The sequence below is a fragment of the Carassius gibelio genome, chromosome A5, assembly GCF_023724105.1.
Source record: "Carassius gibelio isolate Cgi1373 ecotype wild population from Czech Republic chromosome A5, carGib1.2-hapl.c, whole genome shotgun sequence".
NCBI classification, from domain to species: Eukaryota; Metazoa; Chordata; class Actinopteri; order Cypriniformes; family Cyprinidae; genus Carassius; species Carassius gibelio.
This window is the reverse complement of record NC_068375.1, coordinates 14848546-14863011: the sequence shown is the minus strand read 5'-3', so window position 1 is coordinate 14863011 and position 14466 is coordinate 14848546. Positions and strand designations below refer to the sequence as shown.

General features: G+C 37.7%; 1 protein-coding gene across 3 annotated transcripts in view; it reads right to left on the bottom strand.

The window, feature by feature from the left end:
* LOC127996230 (active breakpoint cluster region-related protein-like) overlaps window positions 1–14466 on the bottom strand; it is a 137415-nt gene that overhangs the window by 72563 nt on the left and 50386 nt on the right. For 2 of the 3 annotated variants that reach the window (XM_052591930.1, XM_052591931.1), the window contains exon 2: window positions 9153–9331. In XM_052591930.1, the coding sequence (XP_052447890.1) occupies window positions 9153–9331 (179 nt within the window). Of the gene's footprint in view, window positions 1–3152; window positions 3571–9152; window positions 9332–14466 lie in introns of those variants that run through there. The other variant, XM_052591932.1, reaches the window with a different exon arrangement.

Here is a 14466-nt window from a genome sequence, read left to right as displayed (position 1 = left end):
ATAAGCACCACCTGTAGATAATAAAATCCTGTGTTCAGTTTTAAAGTACAATCTTTCTTTCTCTATCTGGTGTGAAATAGCTCAGGTACAGGCACACCCTGTGAATTCACCCATCCAGGTACAGAGTTCAAACTGTGTGTTCAAACAATGGCACAGACAGGCTTTCTCTAAGCCCAGCCATTTGAACAAACACATGATTAAATCTGAGTGAAACAGAAGTAGTTAAGGAGCCTTTAAATGTAATCCGCCTTTCAAATGTCTGCTTCAATGTTTTTAAGCTCCAAATAAGCATTTAATCAAGTCCCTCCCTTTCAACTTTCCATTTGCAGCATTCCATTTGTTTTTTTTAGAACAATGTCTTTAAGTGTAAATTCTCCCACCATGTTTGTCCACCAAAAGCACCACAAATATATGAGAATTAATCAAAACATGACTAGGTTTGTTAAAAAAAAACTCATGAAAGTTGATTACATGAAGTAATAAACAGCAGTTCTATGAAAAGACAGGAAGTACCACCCTTATGACTAACTACATCTGAAGAGAGCAGCCAGATATACCCGGCTGCCATTGCCCTTCTAATTCCCCAACAAACACTCCTTTGTCCTGAGCACTAGTGGATTTATTCTGTGACACTTGGCTAGGGGGAAAAAATGCAAAAAGTTCAGATTACACTGACTAAAGTCAAACACTGATAGGTGCATTAAGAACTTATGGTAAGAATAAAAAAAAAAAGGAATTAATTTTGAAGCATGTTCTGGAAAAACCCTTTCTTTCTTTTTGGGAAAACTATGACTTTATTACATTCATTAATTATTCACTCTCATGTCAGTCCAAATCTGTATGACTTACTGTCTTCTGTGGAAAACAATATATATATTTATATATATAGAAACTTTACATTTTGAATAATGTTGGTTACCAAATGGTTTTGGTCACAGAAGAATGTCATACCACATAAGGGTGAGTAAATGCTGACAAAATATCCATTATTGGGTAGCCCTTAAATACATATTTGGGCCCCTTAATGCCATTGCATCAGACTTTTCCTTTTTTGAGATGCCTATGAACCTGATAAAATTTACATTTATTTCAAATGAGTGCTATTTGAAGTAATGTGTGTTGAGTTGCAGACTCGGACTGTCACAGGCTTTTATTTAATGAATAGCTGTGACTTCTAGTTCAACGCCCAGTGCTGATAGTGATAAGATATTGATAAGGAATAATGACACAGGACGATAATATAAAAACAAAGTCAGTGTTGAGGGATCGAGAAAGGGCAAACAGGACAGAAGAGGAAGTTACTGAGACTGAAAATGTTTTCTAGACTTTCTATACGGACAATGTATTTTTAAAAACACATTTCTGTACCTAAAATAGCTTTTATTTGTTCTATGTGAGTCACTATTAACGAATATCCGCGTTGGACTGAAGTGAGTCTGGAAAAGTTTCCGTTCAGAAAACAATTTAAAGAGACACTTATTTTCCCTGTGAAAACAGAAAATGGTTGTCAAAGTATATGCAAGTATATGCATTTTCATCTGAGCCAAAATCATGTTCTCGACTAAACATCAAAATATCTAAGTGGTCAGAACTGTGGCGCTCATATGGTTTATACAGGTTTGAGTTTGCAAGATATCCTGAAATTCATTTTTTAAATAATACTTTTAAGACATTTCTAATATTACAAATATTTATATTGCAACTAACTTTGATTTATGCTGGAAAAAAAAATGTATCATGGTTCCCACAAAAATATTAAGCAGCACACCTATTTTCAACTGTTAATGGGAAATGTTTCTTGAGCAGATTTCTGAAGGATCATGTGACATTGAAGACTATTACAGGAATAAATTACATTGTAAAACATATTAAAATGGAATGTATTTTTAAGTTGTAATTATATTTTAAAATATTACTGTTTTAATTGTATTTTTAATAAATTCAGTCTTTTTGGCTCTTAGACCAATAAGTACATCTTAAACTCTTTAACTTTTGTGTATAGGTGAAGACAGACAGATACTGGCATAGATCCATAGATACACCAAATTATCAAGGGGTGGATCTTTGAGATCTTCTGACCAGTCACAGGTTCTTGTCAAAGTCTAAATAGAAAACGGTCAGCTCAACTGTCTTTTTTCTTTTCAGCACCATTCTTTTTCCATCTTTTGTGTACATGGACAATAGTAACTCAAGCTCAGATGAGTTTTAAAGTCTGTTTAGAAGCACAGCGTTACACAAAATCTGTGACCGTGCACCCAATGCATCATGCTTTAGCCTACCCAATGATTGAAATGTCATTAAAAGCACACATGAAGTTCTTCATTACATGAAAAACAAATGCAGAGGTTTTGGAGCAAATAAAGCATGTTCATCAATGCTTTATTCCATACAACTTCCAAAAAGAAAGCCAGTCATATAGGTTTGGAACGACATGAAGGTGAATAAATAACTGCTAATAAATAAAGAAGAATCTTCACTTCAGGGTAACTGCCCCTTTAAGAGAATGTGAAGTCATTGCTGGTTGAGTCCAAGTCAGCATGGTGACTTCTTCATATTCTTTTAGACATGCTAAACATCCCAAATCTAACATATGTCAGATGCAACTCCAAAAAGTCAAAATCACAGCAACAGTTGGTGAATTACTGGCTGTATGTGTGTAAAAACTGGCCTGGTTTTTGTCCTTATCTGTAAAGATGCACGATAAATACCGGCTGATATTTAATGCACATCTTGTCAGTAAAGCCGGTTCTGTAATCAGCTGTCAATCGCTACACGTGCGTGATTTCACCTGGAGCAGCATTTACTACACAGAGCCGTTGTTCGTAGAGATTCACCGCTCATTACAGAACAGATGCGCATTAAATACATTCTAGATATTTATCGTGCATCCCTACTTGTCTGAATGATGTGTCTCGCCGAGTGTGTAGGAGCAGGATAAAGACCATTAAGAGTCCGTTTACAGACTCACAGTTGCTACATTTATGACTGGTACAAAGCACAAAAGTCACACTCACTCAGCAAACCGAACAAACACTAACGCCACATCGCAAAACTGTTTAATAGTTTCCACCTCACTATTTTTAACCACTGAAACCTCTGTCAGCAAGCCAGCAGAGGAAGAGAGAAGTGTTCTCGGCCCGACTCTCTCTCACCTTGAAGTCCGCTGGTGTGAACGGACAGTCCAAGTCCAGCTCACTGTCAAACAAATCTTCATCCTCCAGAACTCTGTCCAGAAGACCCAACACCTCCTCTTCATCCTCCTCCATGCTGACGGCCGACCCCTCTCTCTCCTCTCTCTCCTCTCCCTCCGTTTCACTCGCTGCTGTCCTTCCGTTCAAGTTTTGACCAGCCGCCTGTGACACATTGGTGCCTCTGCTGGAAATCTACCTCTTCTGTTTAGTGAGGATTTCTTTCTTTCTTTCTTTCTGGAACGGTAACGTGTTCTCCGTCTCGCACAAACACAGAAACAGCCACTTGCTTCCTCTCTCTCGTATACACACTTCAACCTCAAAAGGCCCGCCTCTGCGCGCGCGCACACACGCACACAGGCTTGAGCTGCTGGCGTCCCGCCCCCTGAGTGAGCGCGCTTCTGTCTTCCTGGTGTGTGTCAATTCCGGCCGCACTGACTGTCCACCATTTTCCTTTCTGGCCTTAACAGGTCTCTTTCTAAGTTTCTTGCTCTGGTTGTTTAAGTACTATAAAAGGGATTTAAAGTTTAAAAGCAGGTTCGATCATTAAGACAGTGGTTTTCAAGGTCTTCACACAGTAAAACAAAAACAGTAATACACCCCAAATCTGGGCACAGTGACCAACAATCACAAATTTGCTGTAATGCACTAGATTACTAATTTTAGCTAATAAAATGTACATGCACTTTACATATTTATGAATTATTCCATGCCATTTTTTAGAGCAAACAGTGTGTTTACACTGAAAATTCAAACACAAAGTGCACTTCAAATACCCAAAAGATACACTTTTTTAACTAAAAAAAGCTAGCTACACACTTTTATTAGTCAGTTACTTTACTCAAGACAAAAAAGCACTGATTTATGTAATACAGTGACTTAATTTATTAAGAGTAAATTCATTGGTGGATTAATTGAATGTTAAATGGTCAATTAAATTATATAAATGATAACAGTTTCATGTATTTAGGTCTATTTTTGTTTTATCAGTCAAATAACTCGCAGACTAGTATGAATCATTCATGGAGCACCAGTATTAAGAATCAACGGTATGTCAACTTTTAAACATGATCATTTGTGTTGTTCAGTTATTATTCTGTCATCTGGAAAAGAATTTTGCTCAGTCGGGCTGGATAATATTGTGAAATATTATTACAACAACGGTTTTCAATTTTAATATATTTGGAAATGTAATTTATTCCAGTGATGGCAAAGCTGAATTTTTACTCCAGTCTTCAGTGTCACGTGATCCTTTAGAACTGCTACTCAAGATGTATTATTATTATTATTATTATTATCATTATTATCAAGGTTGAAAAGAGTTGTGCGGTTTAATATTTTTGAAAGGAACTGTAATACTTTTTTTCTGAATTTTGATGAACAGAATGTGTTAGTTTCTTTCTCTCTTTCTTTCTTTCTGTGCAGGTTGGTAGTGTATGGTACCAAGAAATTGCTGGCATTTATTATTTTAGGGGGTTCCCTGGATCAGACAAGGCGGACAAACCCTCCTCTAACAGATGTAAAACTCTCCTGTACTCCAAGTAATGAAACTCCACACATCATTGAAATACACTCTCAAAACACATTACAGTCATCAACTCTTCATGATCTGTTTTAAGGTAAGCTGGTTTTATAGATTCAATCATTTAATAAAGCTAAAAAAGTGTGTGAGACTGAGATCAAAGTCTTTTTAACCAAACAGCTCCACCCATACTTCTGAATGATCACACCCAAGCAAAAGTGACACTTATTTTGTCAAGCTCTATTATTTTTTGTTCGCTCACCAGAATGACATAATTTTGTTTAATATATATAAAAAGCTTATGTTTGTAAAATGGCACAGCTTTTTAAATATCTGAAAGTACACTCTTAAAATGTCAGTCAAGCATTATAATATGATATTATGATAATCAACCATTGTTTAATGATAGAACGTTAGTAATTAGAATTAAACCTTGGTAACCATGTATGAATGCATATTAGTCATTATAACTGGACTTAGGACCAGTGGGGGTTCTTAAGATTTTGATGGTCATTCAGTGTTTCTGTAAAAAAAAAAAAAAAGTGTGTGTATTTGTGTGTGTGGGGGGGGGGTGTTGTAACTAACAAAAATAATTAATAATAATAATAATAATAATATATTCTACTAATACCAATATAAAACGCATTAAGGATAAGGATAAATGAGCTGCTGGGTTCATGAATATTAACCATGTCTGCAATCGCTCAAACCAATTTGCTGAAATTAAAACAGGGGTGACAATAGGTAATCGTCAGCCAATGAGATTGGTATTTATGCATTTGTTCCGCCCCCACAACCAGAGAAACTGTGAGTATCTAATGGTTGTTCATAAAATAATTGTCATTATTTTGACAGGATTTTTAACATTTACATTTACAACAAAGCATATTGTGTCAATTCTGCATGGTGTGTAAGACTCTCTCTCTCTCTCTCTCTCTCTCTCTCTGTGCCTGTGTGAGAAGTTCTCAGCAGTGACAGCTAGTCGTGCACTTTCACACTAGAGTTTACGGTACGTCAAATACAGGTCCATTGAGATGCACTGAAAAATAGCACAGATCTCTTGATGGAGAGCGAAACTCAAGAGCTCATTCAGAGTGTTCGGTGGGTGAAAATATATCTGTGTCCAACTTATACTTGGCTTCCAACTCACACACTGGCGAGTTAAATCAGAGAATTTATTAGTCAATGGCTAATGTTAGACATCATTTAGCCAGGGTGAAGATTTAGTCACATATACAAGTGATTTACTGGCATTGTTTTAAGTTGCAGTAACAGGTCCCCCGAATCCTTTTTTTGGAGTGTACATAGAAGTCAGTGAGGAATCCCTGATGATGCTCATCTACGGCTCAAAAGAGGAACTAGAATCAAGCACCACAGCAAATGATGGCATAATAGTTTAGTGTTCTGGGCTTCTCTTTTTCTTACAGAACTTCGATACACTGACTGACACAACATTAACCAACAATGGGAACTGATATAAATAAAATGCCAGTCGAGGTCTCATTCATTTGATGTAGTGAGGCGAGTGAAGAGCTGAAAGGCTTCTGCTCCGTAAGAACAGCACTGATGTCAGAGGAGATGATATATGGTCTCTGTGCAGTGGTTAGATCAGGTCTCCTCAGCGCTGCCCACACAAACAGACCCTCTGAGAAACTCTATATAGGCCAGAGGCGGCAGAAAAAACACACCGCATTTCTCATAAGCAAACTGTCTGTGTGCTTCTCCATATGTTGGCTGCCCAGACAGTTAATAACTTAATAGATGCCTTCACTTTCTGAAGGCGCCATGAAGTGGAATGATCCAAAACAAAATCAAGTTTTAGATACAAACATGAACATTTACTGACTTGTAATGCTTATTCCTCAGCAGAATTAAATCACACAAAAAATTACTTCCTTTAGCTGACATCAAAGCCCATTTTTCTGCACGGGATTGTGGGATATCATAGTGGAGTGGAAAAATGCATACACAAACTATGTGGCCTATTGAAGATTGTCTAGGAGATCTCTTCATAGTTAATGCAGTTATCTCATTTATGCCTTAATGTCTTCCTATACCTTTGCATACAATATATATAATTCAGTTTCCTGACACAGCCTTTGGTAATGGAGCAGAACTACAACAGCACAAACACTGTGAGGAAGCACTTCGTCTGCTCTTCCACTAGATGGGGATGCGGTTTTAAAAGCTTGATCCTGGCCACACACACATCACTATCAATGTCAACATCTTAACACTAATTATCAGTGTCACACAATGGAAACAGTCATGCATGTTCATAATGGGTGCAAACATGTGACAAACACGAACACCTCAATGTCAATTTAATCTCTGAACTGCACATTATAAATGCCCAAATATACTCATCATTACAGGATGATGAGATGCGTCATGACACTTTAATTTATAGAAATAATTATTACTTGCCATTTCAATATTACATTTTTGACTGGAAATTGTGCTTGTGGTTTCTTTCTGTAAAATGAATGACAGTCGGTTTGGTATTTTATTATTGTTTTCCTTATGTAAATATTTTTGTAAGCCAAGCCCTGGTTTATCTCATGAGATTTTAAGTTAATATTTCAGTCATTCAAAAACATTCATGGTTCTCTGATATTGCTTAATGATCACATGACATGCAGGTAAAATCAAATATAAAAAATGTCATCGTTTTGTCATGTTTTTTTATTTCCAAATGATTTATTTTAATTTTACATTTATTATGATAGAACTCTCGAAAACCCTAAAGCTCCCTCATGAAACCGAGAAACCCTGATCTAATGCAATGACATTCTTACAGATTTCAGAGTCCAAATTATTTGCGCAATTATTTCGTTTTTATCTGCACATGTTACTTTTCCACAGGAAAGCACCAGGGCTTCATATTGTTTTGGCATTAGGGCACTGCATTATACTCAGTATTCTGAGACACACCAGGTGAGAATGGACTCAGCAGAGCGTTTATTTCATTGCCTACAGCTATGAAAGGGATTTGGCAAAACAACCACACTGTTATTTGTCATGTCAATGAAGCACACCCATGTGAAAGTGAAAGCCATGAAGAGAGTGATGCTGACATTTACAACAAAAGCTGGCAATAAGACAGACACACTGAAGTTCCTTAGACCTCCTTGGCCCACTGCAATCTCATGGTCTGTGAGGAATCAATGCTCTCAGATTAAAGGTGAATTGTGTCACAATGTTCTCTGTGACCGCCATTAAGATAAAATAAAAAGTGAAGTGACGTGAGATCAAATATGGTGAGCCATACTCAGTTTTCTGTGCACACACACACGTGAACACACACGCGAGTCGGACTGCCGTATTGTTGTGGCGCCTGGGGAGCAGTTGTGGGCTCGGTGCCTTGCTCAACGGTCTCACCTCAGTCGTGTTATTGAGGGTGGAAGAGAGCGCTGGTTATTCACTCCAACCACCAACAATTCCTGCTGGACACGTGACTCTCTGAGACTCTCTAACCAATAGGCCACAACTGCCTAACATAATATATTGACACGACAACAGATCCCACACATTTACACACCATGGCTGTGACACGCTATAAAACTAATCCTAAAAATAGTGTTTTTGTCATTTTCATATTCTTTGTGTATTATATAATCTCAAAACACTACAGACAATCCATCACTCTTAGGCCGAGGCTGTGTCCAGCTAAAAAAAACGGCAGGTGCTCTGCTGAAAACCCTAGCTGTGAGTGTTTTTTCAGCTAAGATGCTTTGGTTGCTATGCTACTGAATACTGGCAGAAGTAATGTGGCAGACACATCGGGAATGAAATATTGCAAGCATTATTTTTCATATTAATATTCGTAGTAGTCAAGGTATCACATATATTACTCCGAGACAAGCAATATTATCTTCTCCTCCACTGTTGTTGAGCCATAGTACAAGGAGGATGTGACAGTTGATCAGAGGTGTTTGCCCCACCCCTAAAAAGTGATAGTGATGAGATCTGCATTTTACCCAAAGTTAAACATTCTCTCGGCACAGAGGGAAAAAAAAACACCCAAGCGCACAGTGTGCATTGTGAAAAAGACGTTCGGCCTGGCATTTAAAAAACGTAAAATATGTTAGCCTCAGGGAAAAAAAAAACTCTTTGGTCGATACGTGGACTTAAAGCAATAATTCACCCAAAATTAACATTCTGTCATCATTTATTCACCTTTATGTTATTCTAAACCAGTAACTGACTTTAACTTAACTTACTTCCATTCTGAAGAATTACCTATATATATATATATATATATATATATATATATATATATATATATATATATATATATATATATATATATATATATATATATATATATATATACTTAAGGCTCCAAAGATATGTTTACCTGCAGCATGTTAACTGACCACTTAATGACTGTTTCTTCTAATTCAAAGCAGACACACAAACACTCAAACATGCAGTCGTACCCCCAACAGTAGCCCTTCTGGTGGCGTGGGTGAGATGGCCTCTCCATCCTGTCCCCGTGCGCAGAGGTGAGGGGACATGGTGGGCGACTCGTCGATGAATGGCATGGTCTCTGAGCCATCCTGAGACTTCCTGTCCTCTACAGCATCCCCCTCATAGCCATCAGTGTTGTAGTTGAAGTCTGGGGGGAAAAACAGAGGAGTGTAAGATAAGGGTTTCCCAAACACTTCCCCATGTTCCACTGTGAGAAAACATGCAGTCCCGCCTCAAACTCCACAGGGTAATGCAATGTTGAAAGTGCTACACAGTGTTTACATTCTTGAGAACAATCAATCCACAAATGGTCTGTGCCAAACATGGAGTGTGTTTCATAGTCAATCAGCAAATAGAGAAGAGGTCGGAAACCCAGGATATGATTGACCAGGTCTGTAGGACATGGTGGGAAGAGGTAGTGGGATATAAGTGGACATCTTTAAGATGCTATAATGTAGTATTACACCAGCTGATGTGGCTGACCATGCAGTGGGTAAGAAAGTAATTTATCAAAGTTCTGCCAATATTAAAGATCTAAAGCAGAAACCAGCAGAGGAGCAGAACATTTGAACTTTCTAGTGTACAACCATCCATTACTTAGTTACACAAATAAATAATTGCTTCACTAAATGACTAGACTAAAATCACAGCTTCACAATAGAATTAACAAAAGTTATTGCATTTTAACTTGAATTTAAGTTAGAATCAAACTCCTAATTTGATGTTTATTAATATTTAGTAAGGTAGTTGTTAAGTATTGGGTAGGATACGGGATGTAGAATATGGTCATGCAGTATATGTGCTTTATAAGTACTAAAAAACTACTAATAATAGGCGTGCTAATAAGCAACTAGTTAATAGTGAGAATTGGTCCCTATACTAAAGTGTTATGAAACAAGCTAATAACGCCTGCTTAATACTGTATGCTAAAACATGTTAGTATTAAAATATGCTAGCTCTGTGGTAAAAATTCTAGCAACTCGTAGAAAAATGCTAAAATATTCCAGAAGCATGCTAAACATGATAACATCATGACACAACATGTTACAACATTAGCAACATGATACAATTACATGATACTTAAACTAAACTTTAAGAGCACAAAGAGGAGCAAAAATCTCCTGTTAAAGTGTTTATGAGTTTGACAGTATTCACTGGAGACGCTTCTTCATTAAAATGGGAGACGCAGTGTGTTTGTGTCAAGAAAACACTCCCACATGGCCAGAGACTGGCACATAGACAAAAGACCTCCTTGACAACCCAAACCGAGGGGCGGGGCCAGCTCGTCTGTCACCATGGTTGTTACCGTGACTACCAATGATAACCAGCAGAGTAACAGACTCAACTTGGTAACAATGCCGTGAACCTTTCCATTTGAAAACACACACATTGTGAGTCACAAAGTGATACTATATGTCACTCAATGCACAAAGAAGCAAAGCAAATCAAATACAAAAAGCTACCGTAAAATTAATGTTTGTTTTATTTTTTTCAAGTAATCTTTTCAACTTTCATCTTTTACTACAGTTAGATAATCTAACTGGTAGATGTATATGCATGTGAGCCTGTTTACACATTAATAAGTGCTCAAAGTGGTTAGTCATAAGACAGCAAAGGAAATAACAAGGGATGCACAAAAATGGGTTGAATGTGGGTTGAATATGAGTCATATCCTTTTTTCCTACAGCACATTCAGACGGGTCAAAATGACCTGCGCTGACCAGAGCGCTCACTGCTGCAGGTCACATTCACTTAGTGCTAATGTGAACTCACAACCCCAATGTTACTGCCATCATGCTTGCTTTCATGTCTTATATAGTTTTGGTCCACATTAGGTAATCCCTTATATACCTATATAACATTACAAAGACACCAGTCGCAAGGTTAAGGTGAGGTGTGTGCACGGGGATGTGGTGGACTACCCTTTAGTGCCTGTTACTATTACATTTCGGGGGAAAACGCATAGAATGAAGGTGGCGGTTAATTCCCACCTTAGGCATCCGCTGATTTTGGGGACAGATTGGCTAGTGTTTAGACAATTATTGGGGGTTTTGTGTGCAGGTGCTTCCTGGGAGATAGGGCTAGGATACGGAGCAGCGGTTGAATGTTTTAATTGCATGTAAAAATTTATGGTTCGTAAGTTTCTGAAGGAGGACAGCAAAAATTGGTATAACTGGCTTGAGCCCCTGTTGTTGGTGGTGCGGGAGGTCCCACAAGCCTCCACAGGGGTTTCCCCATTTGAGCTTTTCTATGGTCATCAGCCCGACACAAAAGGGTATTGGCAGATCCCCTTATTGCCATTATCTAAGGAAAAAACAGCCTTCACATTGCCGTCTGGATTATACCAATTTGATACTCTTCCATTTGGTTTGTTTGGGGTCACGCCACCTTTAAGCATCTCATGAACAAGATTCTCTGGCCACATAGCGCGTACAATGTCTCGGCGACATCATTATACACAGTAATGATTGGCAGCGACACATGGAACATCTGCGCACTGTCCTGAGATCGCTAAGGTAGGATGGACTCACATCAAGCCCATGGAAATGTGCAATTGGGCATGTATAGGTACGGTATCTGGGCTTGCTCTTGGGACATGGGCAGTTGCATCCCCAAATTGATGAGAATGCTGTGATTGCGGCTTGCCCGAGTCCCAAGACCAAAAAGGAGGTAAGACAGTTCCTGGGGCTGGCAGGGTATTATAGTAGCTTTATTCCTAGTTATTTGGAGCTCACTAGCCCACTGACTGATCTCACTAAAAAATGAAGCACCAGACCCAGTCTAGTGGACGGAGCTGTGCCAACAGGCCCTAACCAAGATAAAGGCTGCCCTGAGCAGCGGGCCACTCCTACACTCTCCTAATTTTTATCTCACTTTTTTGCAGACAGAGGCCTGGGTGTGGTCCTGTCCCAGGTGGTCAGAGGAGAGGAACGGCCAGTGCTGTATCGGAGTCAAAAGCTCTCAAAAAGAGAGACCAGATACAGCTATTTTGAACGAATCTTTAATGTGACTCGGGAAAAACAAGTCATTTCGGGGAGTGATTCGTTCAGTCATGAACGCTCAAATAGAGGATTTAGTTCACCTGTTACGGATCTTCGGGATTGAGACCTTCGTTCATCACATGACAGCCCCATAAGGTTTAACCAATGCAGTCCGAGCCGGAAAGAGAATTGATTAGTTCCTTGGGTTTGAGTCGTTCATCACGTGACAGCCCCATACCCTAAACCTATGCTGTCTGAGCCGGAAAGAGACTTGATAATTATAACCAACTCTTCATTATCTATGTTACTACATTCAGTGTTATGGAAAAGAACCAACATGACTGAAATTCACACATATAACTATGCACCCGTTTCTAAGGAAATTAATTCCTCTATCCAATGCTGTGACATCACGTGACAAAAGAACGAAAAACCTGAGGAATCGAAAGGTGAACTAATCAATTCTCTTTCCAGCTCAGACTGAATTGGTTAAGTTGGGGGCTGTCACGTGATGAACGAACGTCTCAATCCCGAAGACTTGTCAGATAAGAGGTGAAGTGAGATAATCATAGACTAAAGACCCAGGTAAAAAAAAAATCATGAATATTTCCAGCAGCTCATCAATCCGTATTACATTGTATATTGTTAGTATGGTAGTAGAATTAGTAGTAGTATTATCTTTTAATAATAATTAATATGATCTGTTACTATTTTTTTTTAGATAAACCCTCAATGACCAAAAATATCTTAAGCATGACCACCAGTCTTAAGGTCAGTTAAAATTTCAAATATGGATTCTTACATCGTTATCATGTTTTAGTTCTAATGACTAAAGTTCTATCATTAAATAGTGCTTAATACCATAATATAATGCTTGAGCGACTGATTAAGAAGCTAAGATTTAAGAAGCTGTGCCATTTTACAAAGATAAGCTGATTGGAATCACGTGTGTGTGTGTGTGTGTGTGTGTGTGTGTGTGTGTGTGTGTGTGTGTGTGTGTGTGTGTGTGTGTGTGTGTAAAATAGTATATCAGTGGGTAAACTAAAAATTTTACTAGCCCATAGCGATTATATTGCAAAGGTGTGCGTAGAGGGTTGTCAAATGAAAGAGTTCAAGTAGGTTTCATAGTGTTTCCCATACATTGGGAAATATCGAAACTGACCACCACAAACAAAAGGCTTTGACTTTGTTGAATAAACATGAGCACTATACGTGTCAGTCTAGACGAATGAAAATGTATGTATAGTCAAATTTTTTTATTAGCATGTTTTGTTGTTTCCTTTGTACCGAAATAGTTACAGGGAACCATGGATTTTCACTGTTATTGGCACCGAATACTAAAATTTGGTACCGTGACAAAACTACATAGGACATTCAGTCTAGTAAATACTCTGATAAGATGGATGCAAATGGATGCAACTGCCAAAATTTAGACTTTAAGACAAAAAAGCACAGCACAAGTACACACACACACCCTGTCACTTAAACACACATTTTATCGGTCTTACTTTGAGGTGAAACGATGGATCGCAGGACGCATACAGCCTCAAAGAAGAAAGCCATGTGAACGCTATCCTAAACTTTACAAGGTTCACACCACACCGTTCCAACTTATCTTATCAGAGGAACAAAACACGCACCATGGGGATGTAACAAACAGGAACCTTCGAAATGGTTTTATTAAAATATATGGAAATTCAATTCAAGGTAAATAAGAGGCTGAGCTGAATATGAAAAAATGCTTTATAGTTCAACAGACAAAATGGACAGCAACACATTAAGTTTAGGTATTGGGTTGGATTAGGGATGTAGAATAAGGCATTGATAAGTGCTTAATTAGTACTAATAAATGGCTAATGTTCGAGTTATATGCATGCTATTAAGCAACTATTTAAGTGACTCTAAAATAAAGTGTTTTTGTTTCTTTAAACCCATGTGTCCTTGTAATTTAATAGAACCCAAAATTTTGTAACCAGGAAAATTTCACAATTCTCTATTCCAATTTTGATCATCACAGCTAAAACTCCTAGCTAACTAATAAAACATAATCAAAAACAAGTAAATAAAATGAGAAAAAATATACAAATAACAATAGCAACAGCACAAATAACTATAATATAATACAAATTTGGTTAATGGCGCTTTAAATTTTCGGGTAGGTCAATCCGTTTTTAGGTAAGAAATAGGCTACTACAAAAATTAAATGATGTAATCATGAAAAAAAACTGCATAATCTACACTGTATAAATTAAAAATAAAATAAAAATATAGAATATAATACTTTTTAAAGCTTCAAAAAATC